Source organism: Solanum lycopersicum, chromosome 10 (genome assembly GCF_036512215.1).
Source record: "Solanum lycopersicum chromosome 10, SLM_r2.1".
NCBI classification, from domain to species: Eukaryota; Viridiplantae; Streptophyta; class Magnoliopsida; order Solanales; family Solanaceae; genus Solanum; species Solanum lycopersicum.
Genome location: NC_090809.1, coordinates 9430109 through 9454825, shown reverse-complemented (window position 1 = coordinate 9454825; position 24717 = coordinate 9430109). Strand labels below are relative to the sequence as shown.

At 32.7% G+C, this 24717-nt stretch overlaps 1 protein-coding gene across 1 annotated transcript; it reads left to right on the top strand.

The window, feature by feature from the left end:
• Window positions 1-445: 445 nt before the first annotated feature.
• LOC138338697 (uncharacterized) lies at window positions 446-916 on the top strand. The gene has a single exon (XM_069289778.1). The coding sequence runs from the start codon at window positions 446-448 to the stop codon at window positions 914-916; it is 471 nt and encodes a 156-aa protein (XP_069145879.1).
• The last annotated feature ends 23801 nt before the right edge of the window (window positions 917-24717 follow it).

The following is a 24717-nucleotide window of genomic DNA, read 5'->3' as shown; positions in this document are numbered from 1 at the left end:
TTAGTGTGTAGAATAACTTCTACTTAGGTTTTTCAAGCAATAGAGTTATTGTTTGATCGTGAGATTAAAAACTTTTCCTCACATTGGTATAACTAGTTTTACTTTTGCTTGCGAAGATTAGTGAAACAGTTGTGTAAATAATGGATGATAGGTCGTGGTTTTATTCCATTAAGCAAGGAGGTTTTCATGTAAAGTTTCTATGATGTTAAACTGCATTAACTTTCTGTTATATTCTTGTTTATGTGTCAAGGGACCTTGTCCATTGACTTATAGTGTACGCATAGATTCTAACAACTAGTATCAGAGCTGACACTTTCTATCTGGTAAACACGAAGTGAGTGATCTCTTTTGAAGAATGACTGCTCCACTTAATCTAGAAGAGGGTCAGTCTTAAACTAGACCTCCTCGTTTGAATGGACACTTTTACAGTTGGTAGAAAATAAGAATGCATGATGTTCTTATGGTCGAAGACAGTGAGCTATGGGACATTGTCTTAGATGGACCATTTGTTCCGATGATTGAAAAGAAAGATGGAGAAAAAACTAGACTTGTTCCTAAGCCTAGACAAAAATATGATGAAGCTGATAAGAAGAAGATCGAAAAATGTTACAAACCAAAGACACTTCTTGTCTGTGGGACAGGACCAGATGAGTTCAATTGTGTCTCGGCCTATAAGTCTGCAAAGGAGATCTTGGATTGCTTAAAAACAGCTCATGAGAGAACTGAACAAGTAAAAGAGTCAATGATTGATATGCTCACTTCTCTGTATGAAAATTTCAAAATGAGAAAAGGTGAAACTATTCATGAAATGTTCATTAATTTGTCATCCATCACCAATGAGTTGAGAAGTCTTGGAGAACCTATCAGTATGAGCATGCAAGTAAGGAAAGTGCATGAAATCCTTCCCAAGTCTTGAGAAAGTAAGGTTGATGCTATTACTAAAGCATAAAGACCTGAAAGTATTAATAATGAATGGTCTCATTGGAAATCAAAAGACTCATCAGATTAATCGACGTCATGATCAGTCAAAGAACGAAATCAAGAAAGATAAGTCTTTGATGCAAAAATATGAATCTGAAGAGGATTCCATGATAATGATATGTTTATCTCACAAATAGATTTTAGAAGATTGTGAGAAAAAACAAAGGTTTTAAAAAGGGGGCAAATGTTCCTCGAACTGCCACTATAGATGATACATGTTATAAGTGTGAAAAAGCTGGGAACTTTATAAGAGATTGTCCATTACTCATGTCTGAAAATAGAAAATATCAAAAAAGAAGAAATGATAAAGAGAAGAGAAGGGACATGGTACTTAATAAAAATAATCGAGAAGCTGCTGCTGATTATGTGGTCAAAAAGGCTTTTGCGGCATGGGTAGTATCTTCAAGTGACTCAAAAGATCTTGATGAACCACATGTTGTGTCAATGGTTGTGGTTCATGAAGAGGAAACCATATTATTTGAGTTGTCTTCTTTCATGGCTCATTCAGAAAATGAAGAATATGAGGACAAGGTAACTCTTCTTGATATGAAACATGATATGAATACTTATTCTCTTAAAAAATAGAGAATATTAGCAAATGATATGATTAATTCAGTAATTGAGTTAACTTCTGAAAGAGATATTATTTATGCTAAAATTAAAATTTTAAATGAAATTAGAGATATAATGGATGAGAAAATGCTGAAAATGGAAGATCAAATGACCTCTCTGGAATCTGACAAGATAGAACTTATAGAACCGTTGCATCAGATAAATAATGAAGCTAAAAGCAAATAGGAAAGTGTAATGGTTTACACGTTGAACTTGAAGAAAAACTGAAAACCTCTGAGACTAATCTTGGGTTGGCTTTGGAGAAGAGCAATAACTTAGAACGAGATATTGTCAAAGTTAAAGATGCACTTGAAAAATCTCTTAAGTGGACAAAATCTTGTAAGTTGCTGTCTAACGTAACAAATAAGAGTAATATCAATAAGAAGGGTCTAGGAAGTTTGAATATAACCCTTCCTTTTAACCCTCACAGCAAATATGTTTTTGTGTTTTGAATATTACTTATCCTTTGAACCCTCATAGCAAATATGTTTTTGCGTCTGACAATTTGTTTTGCCTTCATTGTAGTAAAAATGGGCATTTAAAAGAAGAGTGAACTGCCTGGATAAAGTCACATGAAAGACACTCTAAGTATACAGAGAAGCAAAGAGTATCAAAAGACAGACGTGGTCCCACAAAACAATTCTCAACTAAAAGGTTTTCAAAGAAAGGATCTAATTCTGGTCCAAAATCATTTGTAAAAAAGAATCCAAAACAACCCCATTGGACTAGAAACAATCCTAACAAGTGATTCTTGCTGCAGGTGAGTGAAAGGAGCAGCAGTCAATGTTGGTATATGGACAGTGGATGCTCAAAACATACGACTGGTGATATCAAAAATTTCCTCTCACTCAAGACAATTCAGGGAGGAGGTGTCTCTTTTTGTGATGGAAAGAAGAGGTATATTTTGGGAGTTGGTAAAGTGGGAAAATCACTTGGAGAATCAATTGGTAATGAGTATCATGTCAATGGATTGAAGTACAGTCTTTTGAGTGTATCTCAAATTTGTGATAAAGGAAATGAAGTGAAGTTTACTTCTAAGAAGTGCACTGTAGTTAATGTAACTACAAAGAAAGTGATTCTTACTGCCTTTAGAAGTAAAAACATGTATGTGGCTAACTTAGAACCGTCTCATGGAGATGATCTGACATGTCTTAGTGCTTAAAATGAAAATGTTGATCTATGGTATCATAGACTAGGGCATGTGAGCTCATCTTTGTTGAATAAACTAATTTCTAAGGACCTTGTCCTAGGTTTACCAAAAATGAAATTTTTTGAAAACAAAATTTGTGAAGCTTGTGTTACAGGAAATAAAATAAGATCATCCTTTAAGACAAAGAAGCAAGTAACATCATCAAGAGTACTAGAGCACCTACACATGTATTTATGTGGACCTTTGAAGGTTCAAAGTAGAAATGGAAAGAAATACATTCTGGTGATAGTTGATGACTACTGAAGGTACACATGGACAAGATGCCTAAGATCAAAAGCAGAAAAACTTGACGAAATGTTAGAGTTTTTTAAAAATGATTAAAACAAAGTTTAATCAATTGATTGCTGGAATTAGGTCTGATCATGGCACTGAGTGTGAAAACTCAAAAATTGATCAATTCTTCATGGAGAATGGTATTAGTCACTATTTTTTTGCTCCAAGAACTCCTGAACAAAATGGAGTAGTAGAAAGGAAAAAATAGAACATTGGTAAACAATGCAAGGACCATGATTACTGATTCAAATTTTCCTAAAAGTTTCTGGGATGAAGCAGGCAACACAAGATGTCATGTTACTAATAGATGTCTGATAAGCTCTTTATTGAATAAGACTCCCTATGAGTTGCTCAACAACAGAAAACCTATGTTGAGTTAACTTAGGGCATTTAGTTGCAAACTTTTTGTGTTAAACAATGGAAAAGATGATCTAAATAAATTTGATCCTAGAAGTGATGAAGGAGTATTTTTTGGATACTCTTCATCAAGTAAAACATACAGAGTTTTAAACAAAAGAACTTAATGTATTAAAGAAAGTATTCATGTTGTGTTTGATGAAGATAGAAGTTTGAAAAGTGATGCATCAAATGATGGAGATGAGTTGATTAAACTTTTTAATTCACCGAAAATAAAAGGAAGTGAAGCTGGTGCAAATGATCAGTTGAGGAGTGATAATGATACCGATAATCATAGTATATCTGAAAAGGACGATGAAGTTTAAAAATGTTAAGAGGGACCTGGTACCATTCTGAACTCCAGTCAGAATACCTCAAACTCTACAGAAAATGATGAGTTCCTTGAAGAAGAAGAGCATACTGATCAGCTAAACCAGTCGACTTTAAGACCAGGATGGAAAAATAGTTCAACACATACACTTGATAATCTTATCTCACCCTTGAATTCTGGAATTCACACTAGATCAAAAACAAGGAATCTAGTTGCATTCTTAGTGTTTATATTATCTATTGAGCCTAAGAATGTGAAAAAGGCATTAGGTGATGCAGATTAGATCAATTCAATGCAAGAAGAACTTCATCAGTATGAAAGAAGTAAGGTGTTGTACCTGGTTCCTCGACCTGTTGGCAAAAAGTTATTTGAACCAGATGGGTTTTCATAAACAAGACTTATTAAAATTGTTTGATTAATAGAAACAAATCCAGATCAGTTGATCACGGATACAATCAGGAGGAAGGAATAGACTATGATGAAACTTTTTCTCTTGTTGGAAGGTTGGAGGTTATCATAATTCTAATATCTTTTGCAGCATTCATGGGATTCAAGTTGTATCAAATGGATGTAAAGAGTGATTTTCTAAATAGAGACATAAAAGATGAGGTGTTTGTTTAACAACTTCCTGGGTTTGAGGATGCTGAGCTACCAGATCATGTGTTCAAATTGAATAAGGCTATATATGGTTAAAAATCAAGCCCCCAGGTATATGTAGATGACATAATTTTTGGAGCTACATTAGAGAATTTGTTTTAAGCATTTTCATCATTAATGGGAAAAGAGTTTGAGATGAGCATGATGGGTGAATTGACCTTCTTTATGGGCTACAAATCAAGCAATCATCAAATGGAATATCAATAAGTCAGGAGAAGTACATTAAAGAGCTGTTGAAGAAATTCAATATGATTTAATTTAAACATATTGATACTCCTATGGGAACAAACTAAAGCTTATAGCAGATGAATCTGATTCTCTTGTAAATCAAACTATATATAGGAGAGTTAATGGATCCTTATTGTATCTGGCTGCTAGCAAACCTTGTAGTGTATAGTGTTGGAATGTGTTCTTGATTCCAAGCATGTCCTTGTGATTCACATTAGAAGGCGGCAAAACGGATTTTAAGATATTTGAAGAAGAAAGGGGACTTGGTCCTTTTCTATCCAGCAAATGACACTTTTGATCTTGTTGGTTTTGCAGATGCTGATTTTGCTGGTTATCAAGTTGACAGTTAGAGTACTTCTAGAATGTCCCGTTTCCTTTGATCATCACTTATTTCTTGGGGAACTAAGAAAGAGAATTCTGTAGCTTTTTCAACAGCTGAAGCTGAATATATAGCAGCTGTTGCATGTTGTTCACAATTGTTATTGATCAAGCAACATTTAGAGGATTTTGGTGTAATCATCAAGGCTATTCTCCTTATATGTGATAATACTACTTCATTTAGTATGGGAAAGAATCTAGTTCAACATAAAAGAACAAAGCACATTGATGTTAGACACCATTTTCTAAGAGACAAAGTTGAAAAGGGAAATATTGTGCTTACATATTGTCCAATGGAGGAACAAATTGCAGATACCTTCACCAAGGCTCTTATCAAAGATTAAATTGAAAGTGATAGGTTGATGTTGTGCATGATGACTTTGCACTGACGTCCAGATATTCAATAACTGAATTCCTTTGATGGCTAAACTTATAGTGGTGGTATCTTTTCTGTCAATAATGTATTATCTTAGTTAGATCATTTTCGGTACCTGTTGTAGGTATACATTCAGGAAGAACTAGCAAAGCAAATAAATGGATAGAACAGTTGAGGAATGATGATAAAGTTGTGTTATGGGACTTGGTCCCAGTCGAGGTTAGTATTTGTACATTAACTTTAAACTGAGATATAGTGATCCTTGATAAAGCCACATGTTAGTCATTGGTAATTCTGATCGTTAGTCCCATCGCTTACTTTTCAAGTGACAGTCAAATAAAGGGACCTGGTACCGTTGCAGTTCTTTTTAAACTCTTCTTCTTTCTTTTTATTTTTTAAATTATTAATCAATCTTACAATAGTCCTTCACTATAAAAGAAAACAGGAGAAGAAAAAAGACTAAATTTGTATTTATCTCTATTTTTCCTTTCTTCAAAACTGTTATTCTTCTCTTCTTATTGACAAAATGTCTGATCCTTCATCTTCCTCCAATAAAATGCTTACAACCCTTAGCGAGATTGAACCAATTGCTTGCTATTCTCTTTCAGTAGTAGGGTCTAGGTCTAATATTCCTTATAGTTCTTTCCAAGATATTCTTTAAAATCCATTTCACTCCATATATCTGAACAGCTCTAGTGTTCCTACGTGATGTGGTCATTATCATGAAATGCTTTCAGATGCTTTGTTTGAAGCAGATTCGCCAAAGAAGAAATCCTCTAAGTCAAGCATTCTTGCTGCAAGTGAAGAGCTGGTGATTGAGAGTCTTGCTATGTTGAGAGAGGAACTCAAGGTCGAACAAAATGAACCTTTTCAAGGTGAAGAAATCAGAGAGACTCAACCAATTTTTGATAAAACTCCAGAATTTGGGAGGTATCCATCGTCTAACTCCTCTAATTCAGCCAGTGATGATGAATCCATTCAGTGGAAGGTTGAAAGGAGAGATATAAGTGTATTAAAAAGGGGAAAAGAGAAAGAGGTGGAAGAAGTGCCTAGAAGGAGGCCTACGACTAGATCTAATGCCAAGAAGTTGATAGCTGATACTTTGAAAGCCAGTGCAAGGTCTACAACAGAAATCAGGAGTCTTAGAACATTCAAAGTCTCAAATTTTAAAATGCCTGAGTCCGGTGTCATAGAGGTGTCTGCTGAAGAGACAGAAAAGGGGAACAAGAAGAAGAAATAAGGAAAGACAAAATCAACAGATACCAAAAAGGCTGAGAAAACAAAATCTATAAAGGAGAGTTCTAAAAGAAAAAGAAAAACGTCACTGGACCTGGTACACAAAGAAAAATTTAAGAGGAGGTCAACAAACAAGAAACTGTTGACAATTTGAGAAAGTTATCTGTAATGGTTGGGGGGGGGGGGTTTGACATGGGAATAATAAACCTTCCTTGAATGGACTCACTTCATGACATGGTGGAGATTTTTTCATGGATGCATCTTTCAACAAAAAATCTCCCATTCTTAATGAAGAGGAAGTGCGTGAATTTTACTACAACATTCAATTTAAGGAAGAGGGAAGTGTCCATACAAGAGTGAATGATATTACAGTGCATCTGGATGAATTTCTACTGGGAAAAATTCTTAGGGTACCTCGAGATGGTACAAGGTCTGTGATTGGGAAAACATGTTCAATTCAATTTTTGGCTTTGGTCTCGAAGCTTCCCACAACAAAGTGTGCAGACGTGTTTAAGAAAGTGCTGAAAAGTGAGTATCAGTTGCTTTTTGAGTTTGTCAACAGAACTCTACTTCCTCGAACTGAAAAGAGAACCTTAACTACTTCTGCTTTTTGTATGTGATGGAGTTGTTGCGCAAATTTGCTCTGAATCTTCCAGGAATCATTCTTGAACATATGCACAAGAGTGTCATTAAGAGGAAAGGAATACATGGAATAGGATATAAATACTTTCACACTGAAGTATTCAAATACTTTAACATTCCACTTAGTGTTGGCAAGTTTAGTACAGTGAAAGTATTTTTTTCAGAAAATACTTTGGTTGAATGTGAGTGCACTGAAGGGAAAGGAAATCCCAAGAGCAAAATGGCTCAACTCATAGAAGACCAGGACCAACTCAAGCATAAATTTGAAGAATTAACTATGGGTCTAAGTGGAAAGGATGCCGAAATTGTTATTCTCAAAGCTGAGCTGCTAACTACAAATATAGAGGACCTGGTACTGCTGTGATTCAAGCCCTAGAAAGGGAAAATTCAGAGCCGAGGGCCAAGGTTATTGAATTTGCAATAAACAGCAATAAAGGATAATGCTGCTTCAATGATAGACTCACTCTCTTTATTAAGTCCCCTTCTCATCAGCCTCTCCCTTCATATTATGTTCCAAGCTATCTCTGTGTCCTCCTTATGTGACTCATCTTTTGATCCTTGTATTTCAGTTTGTTGTTAATGTATTAAATGTTCATCTTGAAATGCTATTTATATTATTCCCCTTGTGTTCTAGCTACTATCTCTTGTTGAATACTCTCCTTTGTGTTTGATTGCTATAAGGCTTTGATCTTCTCTTATATTATTGTTGATACTATTTGTTTAATGTATCTCTTTTTTACGATGCCAAATAGTGGAATTTTAACTGATACATTGTAGCTGGACATGTTTGTGAGGGGGAATACAGTGAGCGGGGAAACATTTTGTGCAATATATCTTATGTCCGGAGGGTTGACAAGTAATTCAGGGGGAACTTGTCATGATGCTGGAGTGGTGTCTGGAGAATTGCTTGTCATCATCAAAAAGGGGGAAAATGTTATTTGTAGTTTTGATGATGTAACAAATTTAGGGACCTTGTGAACGTACAAGGTTCTCAACATGAACAGCTCGATGACTGCCAGCTGGAGAAGGTACTGAATGTTTGTGCACATTTACCAACAGCGTCAAAAAAGTCAGACCTATCCAACCAATGGCATGAGTTTAAGGAAAAGGACTTGTCATACAATGTCACTTTTCTTAACGTTGTTTCTTTAGTTTTTGAAACTTGAAAAAGTACTCTCAAGAACTCTTGCAAAGGCTATAGAAAATCAAAGTGAAGAATTATTATATTACAACCGAAAACTCAAGTGCATATTTTTTAGGTTCTTGAGAAAATATTCTTTTGGTCTTACATTGTAAACTGTTCCAAAATCTATAAAGGAATCAATGTAGTGGGTGTTAAATTCTAAGTTCTATAGAGTGATAGCTTAGTGGGTAGAATTATTTATTCTTAGGCTATTAAGCAATAGAGTTATTGCTTGATCGTGAGATTATAAACTTTTTCTCACATTTGTGTAACTGGTTTTACTTTTGCTTGCGTATATTAGTGAAACAGTTGGGTAATTCCTATGAGAAAGGTTGTTGTTTTACTCCCTTAATCAAGGAAGTTTCCATGTAAAATTCTTGTGTTGTTAAACTACATTTACTTTCAGTTATATTCTTGTTTGCATATCAAGGGACCTGGTCCATTGACTGATAGTGATGCATAGATTCTAACAACTAGTATAATAGAAATAGTATTACATAGTATAAAAGTTGCAAAATTCGAAGTGGAACTCTTTTTTGATATTTCAAAGATCAATTTTTTCATCCCTCCTCGAAATTTATAATTCATTTTTTTATAGCATATAGGTTTCAAAAGTATCAAGGGAGAGTAGTAGCGATTATTCAGAGGAATAAATATGAATTTTAAGTAAAGCAAATAAAAATCCAAAAACACATTTTCTCACAGCGAAACCCATCATCTACTAAACATGAGCTACCATGAAAGACAAAGCTTCAAAAATGCAAATCAGAAAAACACTGATTTGAAAGCTTGATAGAAAAATCAAATAAATATACAAAATTTTAGATATCAAAATGTGTTTCCAGGATAGGTTAAAAATCAAGAACTAAGAGAAACAAAAAATAGTATCGTACTGCCCTATCTCATACTTGAAAAGTGATGAAGATTCAAATTTAGCAAAGATCATCCGGAAATGAGCTCCGCCATGAATTTCCTCTTCAAATTACATAAAATTTGATTGAGTCTCATTGATTAGAAGAAGAAAAAACCAAAAGATAAACAAAAGAGATGGAGAGATAAAAAACACTTCATTAAAGGAGAAGATGAAAATGAAGCTTCTGAGTTCTAATGGAAAGAGAAAATACTTTCTTTTGTCAGGTGAGTTATGATATTCTAGGCAGTCAAAGAAATGAGAAAAAATATATTAGCAGTACTTTTAAATAAAATTAATAATATTATAGTTATGTAAATACCCCTAATAGTAATGACTGATCTGTTTATATTTTTAACTGCCGTTAGTAAAAGGATTGAAATAATTTTCATTTCTTAAATTAAAGGTTAAATAGGGAAAGTCGAACATCACAATGACTAAAAGCATAGTAAGACCATAACACAAGAATGAAAATAATTATTTTCCCGTTACATTTGTCTTTTAACTTAACATTATTTTTTAGACATTTTTGTATAAAACGCAGATACAATATTATTTTTTAGACATTTTTGTATAAAACGCAGATACATTATATAATTGTGTTTTCCATCATGTTAACTTTATTTTCCTGGTCTTTAACGACGAAAACTACTGGTTGTTAAATTTAGATTTCCTCGTTTGTTTCTCAATTGAAACAATGTTCTTCACATCCATCTGGTGTAATTTTATACCTAAATGCGCAACAATAGGTAAAAGCAATTGTATTGAGGTAAACTTCACAATTTGTGAAAAACTTTTCTCGTAGTCTATTGTAATTTCTTCAGTAAAATCCTTTGCCACCGATCGTGCTTTGTGTCTTTCAATTGACCCATCCAATTTGCATTTAACATTGAGAATCCATTTATTCTCAATAGTTTTACATTCCTTAGAAAAGTCAACAAAACCCAGACATTGTTGGTTTTCATACGATCTACTTCTTCTTTCCCCACTTGTAACCATTCATCTTTTTTAGGGCGTCATAAAGCCTCACTTACATAATTAGCATTATCCTACTCTGTAGGAGATACCAAGAAAACATAATCCTTAATCCCATAAGATCGTTTAGGTACACCATTTCTTGTATACTTATGTAATTGAAGTTTAGATTCCTTTATAGGATTCTTGGATTCACAACTCCTACTTAAATAAGGAATCATTACTTCATCCATTGAGTTATCAATACTTGGTCTTTTGAATTCAACATTTCGCATAGAGCCTCACTTTCATCTAATTTATCAATTTTGGGAATGTTATTTTCCAAAAATCTAACATCTCATTACAATTTCAATAATACTTCCATCCTCCAATTCATCAATTTATGCATATGTTTGGAGTGTTAAGAGTATCTTATAAATATAAATTTCTTTTATTTAATTGAACTGGTTTACCAAACTCATAAAAATGATCGCTAATATATATTGCACAACCCAACAATTGTAGATTATTTAGGATTGTTTTATGACCAGTCCAAAGATAATATGGAGCGAAAGATACTATTTAGAAGACACTTTGTTCAATATGTAGGCAGTGATCAGTAATTCATCTCCCTCAAAAGAGATTTATCTGCCCCACCATTGATCTTGTCATGTCAGTAATGTTTTATTCTATAGTTGAGCTACACAGTTTTGTTGAGGTGTAAAATTTTTATTTAACAGTATGATATTACCCGTATTTAGTGCATAGATCGTCAAATTATTGTTAAAAATAAATATTCATGTCCTCGACCGTTTCCTTAAGTCTTTATGCTTTTATCTAATTAAGTTCTACTTCAATTATATATCTTTAAAGTAATCAAGTGTTTTAGATTTATGAAAAATAAAATGGACAACTAAAGCACATGAAATCATCAATAAATGTAATGAAATATGTAGTGAACACCACTATTACATAAATAACCCGTATTATGCAACTGTAAACATAATAGTAATAAGTTCATGAATTAAATCTAAAATGAACAAATGATTATCAAAAAGTCCAAAATCATATAAAACATTATCTAGAGTTATTCTAAAATCATTACGACCAAATGATAAATCAAAACCTATGTCTAAAAGAACACTCATAGATATTAAGTTTGGTCGAATCCGTGGGGTATATAGGATGTCATGCAACATTAAAGAACGGCCACCGCACAAGTATACACTTCAAGTGTCTAACCTTTTTACTTACAAGTTTAAAAATTTTTCCTACGTAGATCTACTTTGATTTAGATAAAACTCGATGAAAATCCCTTAACTCTTTTATCTCAACTCACGTGGTCGGTGGATCTTTACTCTACAATCCATATACGATAAAATTTAATTATTATAGAAGTGCTAGAAATATATGTAGTACTAAGAGATGCATTAAGAAATGCTTCTTTTTGTTGCTCAATACATTCACGAGAAAAATACCCCAGCATTTTGCAATTATAGCACTTCATTTAACTCTTGTCTCTCTTCTTGAGTAACCTTTTTTATTTTTAGGATTTTGGGTTCTTTTTTTTCTTAGAGGGTCCTTCCCCGGTGTTTTTGTCTTTCTCAGTTATTTTCCGATTATTATTGCGCGTGAAGCCTCAAGATTCTATACCACTTGACAATGACACAAATTATTAGAATAAACCTTAGTAGCACCGACATGCTCATCTTAACATACTGGGACATTAGAAAGTGCTTTGATGTTGTTATAATGTGTTAAAGTTTACCTTCAAATGTTCCAAATTATTGGTAAGTTTCCAAGTTACTGCATGAAATTATTGGCCATCATAAAGAACACGACCAATACTTTTGAGTTGATCGGTCATGTTTGACATCACCGTAAGGTTTTATTTGATATTTTTATAATGACACTTCTTGTAAGTCTAGATTTGATAGTGAACTATCGGAGGGAGGTCACAGACGTACCCATACGTTCCTCGCATATGTTCCCAAATAGAATGAGGTGTAGGGAATTAGTCACATTTATGTATGAGGTTATGAACAATAGAACTAGCTAGTATTCCATGGGAAGTGGGATTAGACTTTATCAAAGTTTTATAAACTTCAAGATCCCTCTATAATTTCAGTGTTACCCTCTTCTGGTTGATTCAAGAGGTAATTTTCCCTTTTAGTACATACAATATTTACGATATCAAATGTCGTAATTGCCACAATTCAATTTTTTACATTTTTTAAGTCAACAATGATAATTTTTTATGTCATTCATATATTTTGAGATTTAATAGGGCATGATTTTTTAATCAGTCATGCATATGACATACACATTTGAGCAAATCAATTCTCATAAATATTTCATATTCAATGTAAAATAAAAAAGACATGTAAGCATCCAATAATCATCTACAAATTAAAAATTCAACCAAATTTTGAACCAATTTCTTAATTAGTACACCAATATATTGAAGACTTTAATAACAAAGATTTTAAAGTGCAATAACATAAATTGGAAAAAAAAAACTACACAATTTATATATTGTAATTCGAAAATGCAATATCATATTAAAATTCATGTAAATCTAATATCCTCTCACAACTCCCAAGGTAATAAATATAAACCCTAAAAATCTGACAGCATCAAATGTGGTGATAAACAACAGTAAATCTATTAATCCAAGGTTTACCGAGAGTGTCTGTTAAATAAGCTAAGACTTTTCAATTTGAAATTTCAACAAATCCAACAAGCTCGGCGGACTTCAATTCAAAGATCATGTGCTGAAACATTAAGGGATACCTTCAAAAATTTAAGTTGTTTAAATACTTTTCTTGTTTGTGTTGCTCTTAGATTACTAATCTAGATGACTTCACGCCCTCGTAGACATGTCTTATAATGTTATTCTCTTCTACATTGTCTCTTGGCTGGACATTAAGAATTTCTACTTTTAATAATTCTAGTTTGTTCATGTTCATTCATGTGTAAATATATGAACAAGAAATCAACAAGAATTGCTGAACAATTAATTGTGACAATACATGTCACTATCATTTATAAAAGACAAAAAAATGTTGAAATAGCATAAGGACTAAATGAAATTATCAAGACCAATCTTATTGACATGCTTATTATATATTTACGTCATCAAAAACAATCTAATATGAATATTTAGAAAAAAATCATAATATTAATCTTTTATCCAACAAATATATGCAATAGCGGACTTAACCTTTTTCCATATTATTATTAATGCAGTGCAAAACTTTTCAAATCTTCAAGAAAGACATTGTACTGGTATATTGTTTGTTCTTTCAATTTTCATTAGAACAATCATCTTTTTTCACAAAAAGAAACAAATAGACTCACAAATTCCAAAAAGAAAAAAAGACACCCACAAAATTATGGAGAAACAACTTTTTGTCAGATCTTTTGTTCAAAGGAACAATGGAGAAAATAAATATATTATTCATTTACAAATCAGATCCATGTATAATGGTAACACATCTGATTTTACGTCAAAAGCTGGCGAGTTCAATTCTCATCGGATATATATTCAATCTGATTCTCGTCCACTTATATGTCTTAAAGGAAAGAATAAATATTCTTTTCATATTCACAAATTTTCTATTCTCTAGATCAATTTTTTTTCCTATCAGAAATTTTTCATAAAAAACACACTTAAGCACTGTTTATTTCAAGAAATAACATCTCAGGCATGAAGCAATTGATCTTCATTTGTTACCAATGTAATTATTAACACTAACAGGAATAAGCTTTTGTATCTTTTAACCGTAGTGGAAAAATTATCAACGATATATTTGTTAAGGAGTTACTCCGATTCAGACTTTGAATCTCAAGAAAAGAAACTGTATAAGCAAGAACTAAGTATCTTCTTGGATTTTTTTATGTCAATGTTAAAACACAAATGGTATGTCATTTTTCTTTTTCTTTCTTTTTTTGTTTATGATATGTCTCTCTTTTTTTTTTTAAGTGTAAAGAACTATTTAAATGGTTTGTATGTTATGGTTAAGCAATGTAACTGTTCCCACTCTTTTCAAAATAATATTTAGCTTCTTTTTAGAAAAAACTATATTGGGTCGGCTATAATCCATATGAGCAATCCATGACCCAAAATAACATATAGAACGTATTAACTACTAGTAGCTATTTCTAAACAATTAGTCTGGAGGTTGTAGATGGTTTTAATTGGACTCTGAAATGTAATTACATAACTGAGTGATAAAGATGAATAATAGATTGTACACTTATGGCTTGAATATAATATCTAAATATATTTTGAATTCCATTTGCCACTATAAAAGTATCTACCTTTAGGTTTGATTTTTGATAGCGTCTGAAATGCTAATGCGCACAACAAATATTAGTTATTCTTTTTCCTCCTAGAGATTGGATTTCTAAAGAAATAGCTTTGAAAGATAAATATAAATAAGTGAGATTGAGATTGAGATTGAGATTGTTATGACATTCTGAAAGGAGATTTGTGTTTTATCCTACTTTTCTAAAATCATCAGAACCTTAGATTTGTACCTACCGAAAGTATTTGATAGTACATTATGATTGTCATGTTGTAGGATCTATTAGGAAGGAACCCTTCAAATTCATAATTTATTTAATTTTTCAGGTACTTGTTAGATTTTAAAAGGTGAGAATGTAAAATTAAGAGTTTGACTTTTATAAATAGTTGACTTTTTATGATTTTCTTCTTTTATGAAAAGTTGCAAACCTTTTTTAATAGTTACAACTTTTATTAAGCATGGTCTCTATTATGAAGAGCTGTGACTTCTAGGAAAAGTTATATTTTTTTGATAAAACTATGGCTTTTATGAAGGTAATGATTTTATCAAAGGGCTGTGACTATTCCTATAAGACCTAATAAGCACTCACTTACACTACCATCTATTGTCTATGCATAAAGGAGTTTCCTCTTATTTTTAAAAAATAAATAACTAATTTCTAAACTTCCTCTTCTACTAAAACTAGTATTATAAGTGTAATTTAGTGTTATTGAGTGGTTTCCCGACACCGTTGTTTTGGTACCAATACACCGGTGAGTAATTTAATTCTATGATATGAAGATATATTCTAAACTCTGATACTTGAGGGGAAGAATTTTCTTAAGGAGATTATACATTCTATGAGCTCGATTTTGTTCTTTGGGAAAACTGTTTTGTTTTTTATATTTAATTTGTTTGAGGTTCTATTTTCTTTAGTGTTTTAACGTTTATAGATTTAAAATACTAAGTAATATAAGTATCTTAGTAATACATGTTGAAAAACAATAGTAATTACAATTCAAATGTGGCTTAGAACTTTAGTCTTTTATGGAAGCATGCTGCATTATACACAAACTTTCGGTTGATCAGTTTTGATGTTTCATTTTTGTTTTACTATTTTCCTTGGGAGGAGCTTGTTTTTGAAGTTCATGATGAATGGTCTAAACATTTATCTTCATATAAAACATAAGTGTCTTGTTTTCCCACGGAGTATGCCTAAATTTTGGACTTTCTCCTTTAGTTGCTTTTTTTCTCTCCAAGTGTTATTATATAGCCAAAACTTGATTGCTTTTTCATGTGGACATCTGAAATTTCATCTTTCTTTATCTATTGTTTCATCGATATCAATAGAGTTAAATATTTCTAGCTAAATGCCAGCAATGGAGGGGGTTGCGGAGAATCATACACTTGTTGTATATAATGGGAGTGCATCTAGAATAAGTTACATTGGGCTTCGCATTTTTCCAGTATCAGAGTATTACTCTGGCGAAGGTTTACCATATTCTCATGTAGAATTTCCAATTGTTGATGATAAGAGGGGCTGGGAGGCTGGAATAAGAGCTACAGTTTTAGGCACCTTGAAGGATAGATATTTATATCTTCCGAAGCGTTATCAGACTCCAAAAGATGGAAATTAAAATGCCTTTAGAAGTAAGATTTAAGTGAAATAGTATTTCAAGTCTGAGTATCCTAGTATGTATATCAACGAAGTCTTTTCCTCAATAATCTAGGTGATTCCTTCTAAGCACTAAAAGGTTATCTTCGACAAGGATCTTTGATATATATCATGCAGAGATATATTCGGCTGTTTGCATTATTAAAAAAGAATGTCATTCTTATATACAGACATATAGATTTTGATTAAGAAGTTACATATAGGACTACATCTCCCGGGACCGAATGCACCATATACTGTCAGATTCTCCTAACATAGCCAATAGTTATAAGGATAGTCATATCTATTGTATAGGTTTTATAATCACTTAAGCCGAGTTTGGTAAACCCAAATTTGAATTTGACACTTCTCCTACATTCATCAGATACGCTTGAATGTAGTTCTAATTTCGATTGTGCTTTTATTATTCTTCCTCTTGTAGAAACTTTCTTCTCTTCTAGACAGAGAAGTTAATAACTACTAGGGAGCTGGATTAGATAGAGCAGGTGGTAGTGGTAAACCTTCCCTTCGTGTGTGCGATCCACTTGATTCAGCTCGTGGGCTAGAGCTAGCACCAAATGGAACAGCTACTGTATTTATTTCGATGGCTCATGAAAAACTACCTCCCTCTTGGTGGTCCTAAAACTCTTTCAATAGAGAGACTTCTTCCGGACAGCTCCATAAAAGAAGTATCTCATATCTATTAATATTCCATTTATTAAATCATTATTAATTCCTGAATATATTTTTTGCTTTTTCCATAATACACTTAAAATATATTTGGTAACAAGCAAAAATTATAATGATTCAGTAAATGACATTTCAAAGGATATGAGCTACTTCTCTTGTGGAGTTGTCCAGAGGAAGTCCCTCTATGTAGAGGGTGTTAGATTATCCAGGAGGGAGATGTATTATATCACGAGGAATCGACTTAAATACTATATATCTTTCATTTGGTGCTAGCTGCCCCACGAGCTGATGGAAGTTGATCACGAAAAAGAAGGGAAGGTATACCACCACCACCTTCTCTAGATAATCGAACTCCATTTTATGTAATAGCTTCTACGTCTATGATTCTAGCTCTTATGGTTTAAAACATACTTCTTTCTATGATTTTAAATAATTGTTCCAAAAATAGTTCAAAGGATATCTTGGAAATTAAAGTTTTCTCTCTTGTTTAATCATGAAAATTTGTACTCTTTAATCGGAAGCTAGCTCAAAGGCTCTTTTGAAATCATTGTTCCCTTTCTTATTTCAATCTGAAAACATTTACTCTTTGGGAATACTTAATTACCATATAATATTTTGAAGAAGCTTAACTTCACTTATACTCTTACTCAACTCAATTCTCAAGTCTTAAAATAAAGTTAATACGTTTGTCAAAGACTTCTTAAAATATGATTCATGCTGAAATATCGACGTGAATGACTCAATGCAAAGTTTTAAATAATCATAAATGAAAATCAATAGTCAGAACTGAAGAACATTAATGATACTACTCATTCCAAGAATGAGTAACTTAGATGGTTGATGTATAAGTACGAGCTTGTACTGCTCAACTCAAGGACTCAAAGATACATCTCTATCTCAAGACTTCTCGATTTCTAGGGTTCATGAAAAATTATGGCATGTAAAATTCAACTAAAGGACTTCATTGGTAACATGTAACAATCTCATGGTTTTAAATATAATCTCTAAGGTAATGAAAAACTGAATACTCAAGACTCAGAACTTCAAGATACTACTCCTCTCAATGATACTCCGTTTATGGAATTGATATAGAAGTTATGGGCATGTACAACTCGACTCAAGGGTCAAGATATCAATAAGAAAATCATGTATACGAATATTATAATTCTCATACTTAGTTACTTAAAACATCACTCAAAGCGATGATGGATCTCAAAGGATTCACAATTGAACTCAAATGCTTCCTTGAACTCTACTCTTAACTCTCTTTTGAATGTAAATAATGAATTCAAGATTTATGGTTCATGATATGAAGCATATCATGAAGATAAAGTGGGTGCATGTATACATTCTCCGCACTCTCATATTATCTTTGTTGAGTCTTCAAACCAAGACTCCACAAAATGACTCAAAGAGAACTTAACTCTTAAATTTACCTTTAATTTAAATTATGAATTTAAGGGATTTGTAGGTTTTTGGAAGTAGTTTAGAGTGACTAGAATTAAAGGGAATGCAGATACATTATTAATGGGTTCAAACAAAACAACTAAGGGAAAATCAATGGGGGATGGTGACCATGGCGCATTCCGGGCATTGGCCATTAGCCCCTAAAATCAGAGGATGCGTATGAGTGCACTATAGGGGCTTCGCCCCAGACCCTTGGGCACATCAGATTAGTTCCACACCAACCTATCCCGAAATGATCGTAAGAACTCACAAGACTTAGCTCTTAACTTTACCTTGAATTTCAGTTATGAATTTAAGGTATTTCTACGTGTTTGGAAGTAGTTTAGAGTGATTAGAAATAATGGATATAATGATACACTTTAAATGGGTTGAAACTGAACAACCAACGGAAAAAGAATTGGGACAGCAGACCCTGGCGCATTCTAGGCACTGGCCGCCAGCCACTAACATCATAGGCTCCATATGGGCGCACTGCAGGGGCTTCACTCCAGCCCCTTGGGCACATCTGAGGAGCGCCACACCAACTTCTCCTTAGGCCAAGTTCGATGAATTTTGCCTCTCGTTTACAGATCCTAATTCGCTCTTAATAGATTATGTTTCTTATGTTTTCCTTATATTCAATACACAAACTAAATACAAACTAATCCACTCAACAAAACACTGAAAACAATCACTTTCATCTCAAGTAATCATCATAACCCAACAAAACAAGATTTAGAACGAGTTGCAAGAACACTTCTTTAGAACTTAAGTCCTTTGACTTTTTAGAGTATAAACATGCTGAAAATAAAATGTTTGATGTGTGGTTGAACAAACCCAACACTATGAAATATTATATACCTCTTAGGAATTAAACCCTTGGCGAAAATCAGCAACAACATTCAAGAATCTCAATAAACGTTTAATCCTCTTTGTTTTTCTCTTCATTTCACTTCCTAAACTATTAACTAAAACACTAGGTGTATCATAGGATTATGAAACTTAACCGAACAGGATTAGACCCCTAAAATATTACTAGAAATGAATTAAATCTGATTGGATAAGAAAAGACCTTCCCCTCACTATTTTCGGCTGACATTCTAATTGGACAACCTAACTTCAAAAGGTCATATTTCAATCATCAGAACTTGAAACTTAGACAAAATATTAAATTAATGATATTAAAAGGGTAATATAACAAAATTACTCTTGTATTTATTGCTTGCGAAGGTATGTAACAGGTGTATACCAGCTCAGACATGAAGGGAGTATAAAAGTTCTTATATGCTAAAAATATTCGTTATAACAACCTTTGCATATCATAAGTCCTTACATTTTAAAATTGCCTTGTCTTTTGCTTTTGAATTTTTTAATTTTCCCATCTTCATCTAGGATTATCAGCATATCGATTTTATACAAGCTCTTAATCTTGTAAGGTATATTCCCAAATTCAGTCTGAGCTTTCTAGTTAATCGATATGCATATACTCACTGCATATGATAATGTTTTATAATGAAAAATAATATTTTTAAGAGTGTATAAATATCTTATTTATGTCAGAAGCATTTTAATGGTGTTTTTTACTCTGTGTTAATTAATGATTCAAGGAGGCGCGTAGGCAACGAATTCAAAAAGGGTTATATGGGGAAAAGCTACCTACAGGTGGTACAGTGGAAGTTACCTAGTGTGGATACGCTCCAAAATTAATAGCAAACTTTTGGGGTGTAGTTGAATGGATTCAGAGTTTCCTAAACTTGTTTTAAGAAAATATTGTCTATTATATGGTCGTGTAGAATTGATAACCTTTGAGTTGAGTTAGGCACACATGTTCATTTCTTCGTAGAATAAAATGTAAGATGGAAGTAGAAGGTATCAAGTGTTGGTTTTCATTTGTAAACAGTCATTCTGGAGTTGGCAGATGACTCAAACAAAAATTTCGTACTCAATTATAACAATTGTCGAAGGAGAATGAGGAAATAAATATTGACATAGATACTAGAATGTACAATGTTAACTGCTAACTATCATTTCTAAACATAATAACTAAGTTAACTGTTTTCTTCTAACATTATGGGTGTAGTAAATTTGAAACATAACACTAATGGATTGAAACCAAAAATGTGTTGTATGATTTTTGACAGTGTCTCAAATGCTAATGTGAGTTGCTAATATTATGTAACGTTTTTCCTACTAGGAATTTTATTTTTGTCGAAATGGTTCTTAAAGCTTAATATGAGTACGTGAGATTGTGATTTTTTGTGCTTCTAAATACTAACATTTCTGAAAGGAGATTTGTTTTTATCTTGCTTCCTTTACTCTTTAGTTTCTTAAATTCTTAACAAACAAAATGATTTTAGATATTAATAGGATTTTCCTGTTGTAGGATCGATTTAAAAAGAACCCTTCAAGGCCACAATTTATCTAGTTCTATGTGTAAGTGTTAAGTTCTTAAAAGGTGTGAATGAAAAATGAGAAGTTGTGACTTTTAAAAACATTTTTGACAATTCAAAAGTGTTGCGACTTTTATGAAAAGATTGTGAGTTTTATGTTGTGACATTCCTCATGTGTTGTAACTTTTATGAAAATTTGTGACTTTTAAGTAAGGTTGTGACTTTTATAAAGCATTGTGACTTTTTCAAAGGTGTGTCACCTTTTTGATAAGATACAATAACTATCCATTCACACCACCCTTTGTTTTTTATAAATAACGGGGTTTCCTTTTAGTTTTAAATAACGATAATGAATTTCCTCAACTTCTTCTTCTACTACTCAATCTAGTATTTTGAGTGTATTTTATTGTTGTTCAGTGGTTCGTTGACACCGTGATTTTAGGTGCCGATACACATGCCATTATGAATGTTCTATCTTGAGAGAATATATTCTATGAACCTAGGGAATTAAGGGAAATAATTTTCTTAAGGAGATACCATTTATATTATTGACTCAAAATTTCTTCTTTAAGGAAACACTCTGTTTATTATTTTTAATCTTTCAGATTCAATTTTATTTATTGGTTTGATGTTTTTAGTTTTGAAAATTTTTCTGAGTATCTTATTTCAAAAAGTAAAAAATTGTAATATAATTTCATGCCAAAGGTGTCTTCGAACTTAAGGTGTTTATGTAAAGTTTCTTGCATTTGTGCATTTTACAAAAACAATCTGCATGTCAGCTTTGATGTTTTTTTCTTTGGGAGGAGAATGTTCTTGTCGTTCTTACATTTATCTTCATTTTATGTTTGGTTTCTTCAAGTAAAAAATTAAAAGACTTTTTTCTGGGGAGTATGCCTAACTTTTGGCTTTTCTCCTTTAACTAATTTTTTTCTCCAATAGTAATTTTATAGCCGAAAATGATTTTCTTTGTGATGTGGACTCCTTGTGTTTCCTTGTTTGACCTGATACGAAATTTGTTTTCTTTTTATTTAATATTGATTTTGACTAAGATATGAAAGACATGACTGCATCTTCAGAGACAAGATGCAAACTTTACTGTCTGATTCTCCTATCAGAGCAATTACTTGTTAGGCAGGTCACATAACTCGTATAAAATTTGATTACTACTGAAGCTCAATTTGCCAAACCTGTTGAAGCTGGCACAGCTCCTACATACCTTGGGAAAGTTTGGATTTTTTGCAAATTTGAATTATGTTTTTTAATTCTTCCTCTTCCTCTTGTAGAAACATTCCTCTCTTCCAGACGGAAAAGCTAATAACTATAAAGGATTTTGATTGGCTAAATCAAGTTGTGTTGGTATACCTGTCGTTACATGATCCATTTTTATTGGCTCATGGGCCAAGGCTAGCACCAAATGGAAGAGCTATGGTGTTTATACTGATGCCCTTTGAAACTATACCTCTCGCTCTTGGTACTTCTAAAAACCCTCTATACAGATGGATTTCCTCCGCACAACTAATAGCTTCATTTATTTAATCATTATTCATTTTGGAATGTATATGTTGATTGTTCCCTTACTACACTTACAAGATATTTTTTGTCCTTTTATGTGCTACGTAGAAGTCATACTTGTCATAAAAGAATCAAAACATGTAAATTGATGTTTATGTTGTTTATTAGTATAGTATTTTTCTACCAGGTGATGTGTTGATAAAAGCTTCATTTTTTAGCGTGCTAGAGATACTTTTATCCTTGGCTCTATGGATTTCATAGATCCAGCATGTGTCACATTCTGAAACCACAACCTAGAAGTTAGGGTACAATCTCGGATTGTTACCGGCGTATTTGACCTCTTGGAGGTCTTATACACGCCCTTTCATATCATTCATCGCATAAACATAGTGAAAAGTAGTGCGGAATTAAAACTTTTCAAAAAACATAATATATACTTCAAAATCTCTTTACTCTAAAAGTAATAGGAAATACTAAGTCTCAATCTCATCATCTTAAGACACAAGAATACTTGAGACACCGCCATACTTCAAAATCTAAATATAGAAATACTTAATCTATTACAATACTTCAAATGGAAAACATAAAAACATATATTCCTTCGAGTCAAGTGAGGACATACTTCAACTTCTCTTGAACGATCTTCTAAGTCCAAGTCTTCTTCCCAAAGCTCTTCACCTACCAAGAACTACATAGATAGATAAAAGCATGGAATTAGTACAACCACATGTACTAAGAGTGATATTATGCATAAAAATCATGGAAGCAGGCTTTTATTGGAAATATGCATCTTTTTATTTAATAATTATATAATAATCATAAAAACAACATTTAAAAACATAGAAACACATAGCAAAATGATTACACAAAATATCACATTAGCAGAGAACACTTTCCAATGAACTCGACCTACTGTAAAGTTAACTCCATCACTGTTACAGCGAATCATTTTACCTTACATTAACCAACTTCTAGAATGCAATTCCATCTTTAAAAGCTATCCTAAGAATCACCCAAGTAACACGAAGACAGACTGTCGATACACCCTCTCTTGATTTTCCTAAACGGCCCTTAAGATTACTTATAATGAGTCACATATACACTTACAGAGTATCATAAACATCAAGGTTTAGATTCTTCTATCAAAGGTGACTCTAAGTCTCACTTGAGTGAGTTGTGAAGAGACCTCCCATACAATCCCTTAATAAAACACTTAATAGATCCTATAGACTTCCTAGAATAGAATCATTCTCACTTATCACACCAACACATAGATGAAATTACATTGTCCTTCCAAAGGCTATCAAAAAACCTACTTAAGTAAATCAAGAACATAACGTCCATGGTGACCTCCTCAAGATTACCTAAATAGTCCTAAAGACTACCTAAGTCTTAGATCATGTCCACAACACCAAACATCTTCCGTAACTAGAGTCAGCCTCAAGTCTTCCAAAGATAAGATATGAAGAGATCATCTTTTATGCCCTCTTCACACTTAAGCTAAAGAACCTTAAGTTACTTTAGATTAGGTACTTATTTCATTTACAAACTTCAAACACAAGTCATTAGTTCATTAAGACTCATACATTACATTAAGGACAGTCAAGTAATTGTTATAGACAAGACCTAGGAACTCCAAATAACACCTTAAAAGTCTATTGCGCAATGTATAGATAGCGTCCCATACAACCACCTAAACCTCATAAAGTTCTCTAATGCTAATAGGTATTCCATATGATGAGAATTATCAATAACCGATAGACCATGATAGCAAGGCATGGAATCCGGAGTTCTATCCTACTCTTATGAGGTTATCTACTTGCCAGGCGTAGAACTTAGACATATCCTATGTAGGCACATGGTTAAGGAATATGAAGGGCATACTTTGTAATCTAGTCACACTCTTTAACTAGAACTACTTCCCCTTTTATACTTACTCGGTGCTAGATTTCTTTCTCATAGAGTAATCACAAATTAGGTTCACATAAGAGGGTATCATAACAAGTTCATAACCCAATCACGTTTATCCTACAAAAGAAGGTCCACTAGGGCTACCTCACCATGGCAACAAGAAGGTCATTTTCCTGAGGATTAATATGATGCCGTTCCAGCCAATTAACCTTAATTCTAACATTCCTTTACTTTGAAGGATACCATTACGACTTAGAACTTCAACAATCTCAATATTATCACTAAGTCAAGGTTTAACATAAAATACTCTCTTAAGTTCATTAAGATCACATGTAATTTATACATTCAATACTAACAGTTCTAACACCCTAAATCAAGACAACACATATTCATAATCATACATATATCAAGCAAGGGACACAATTCAACCAAGACAAGACACAACATACTTCACCTTT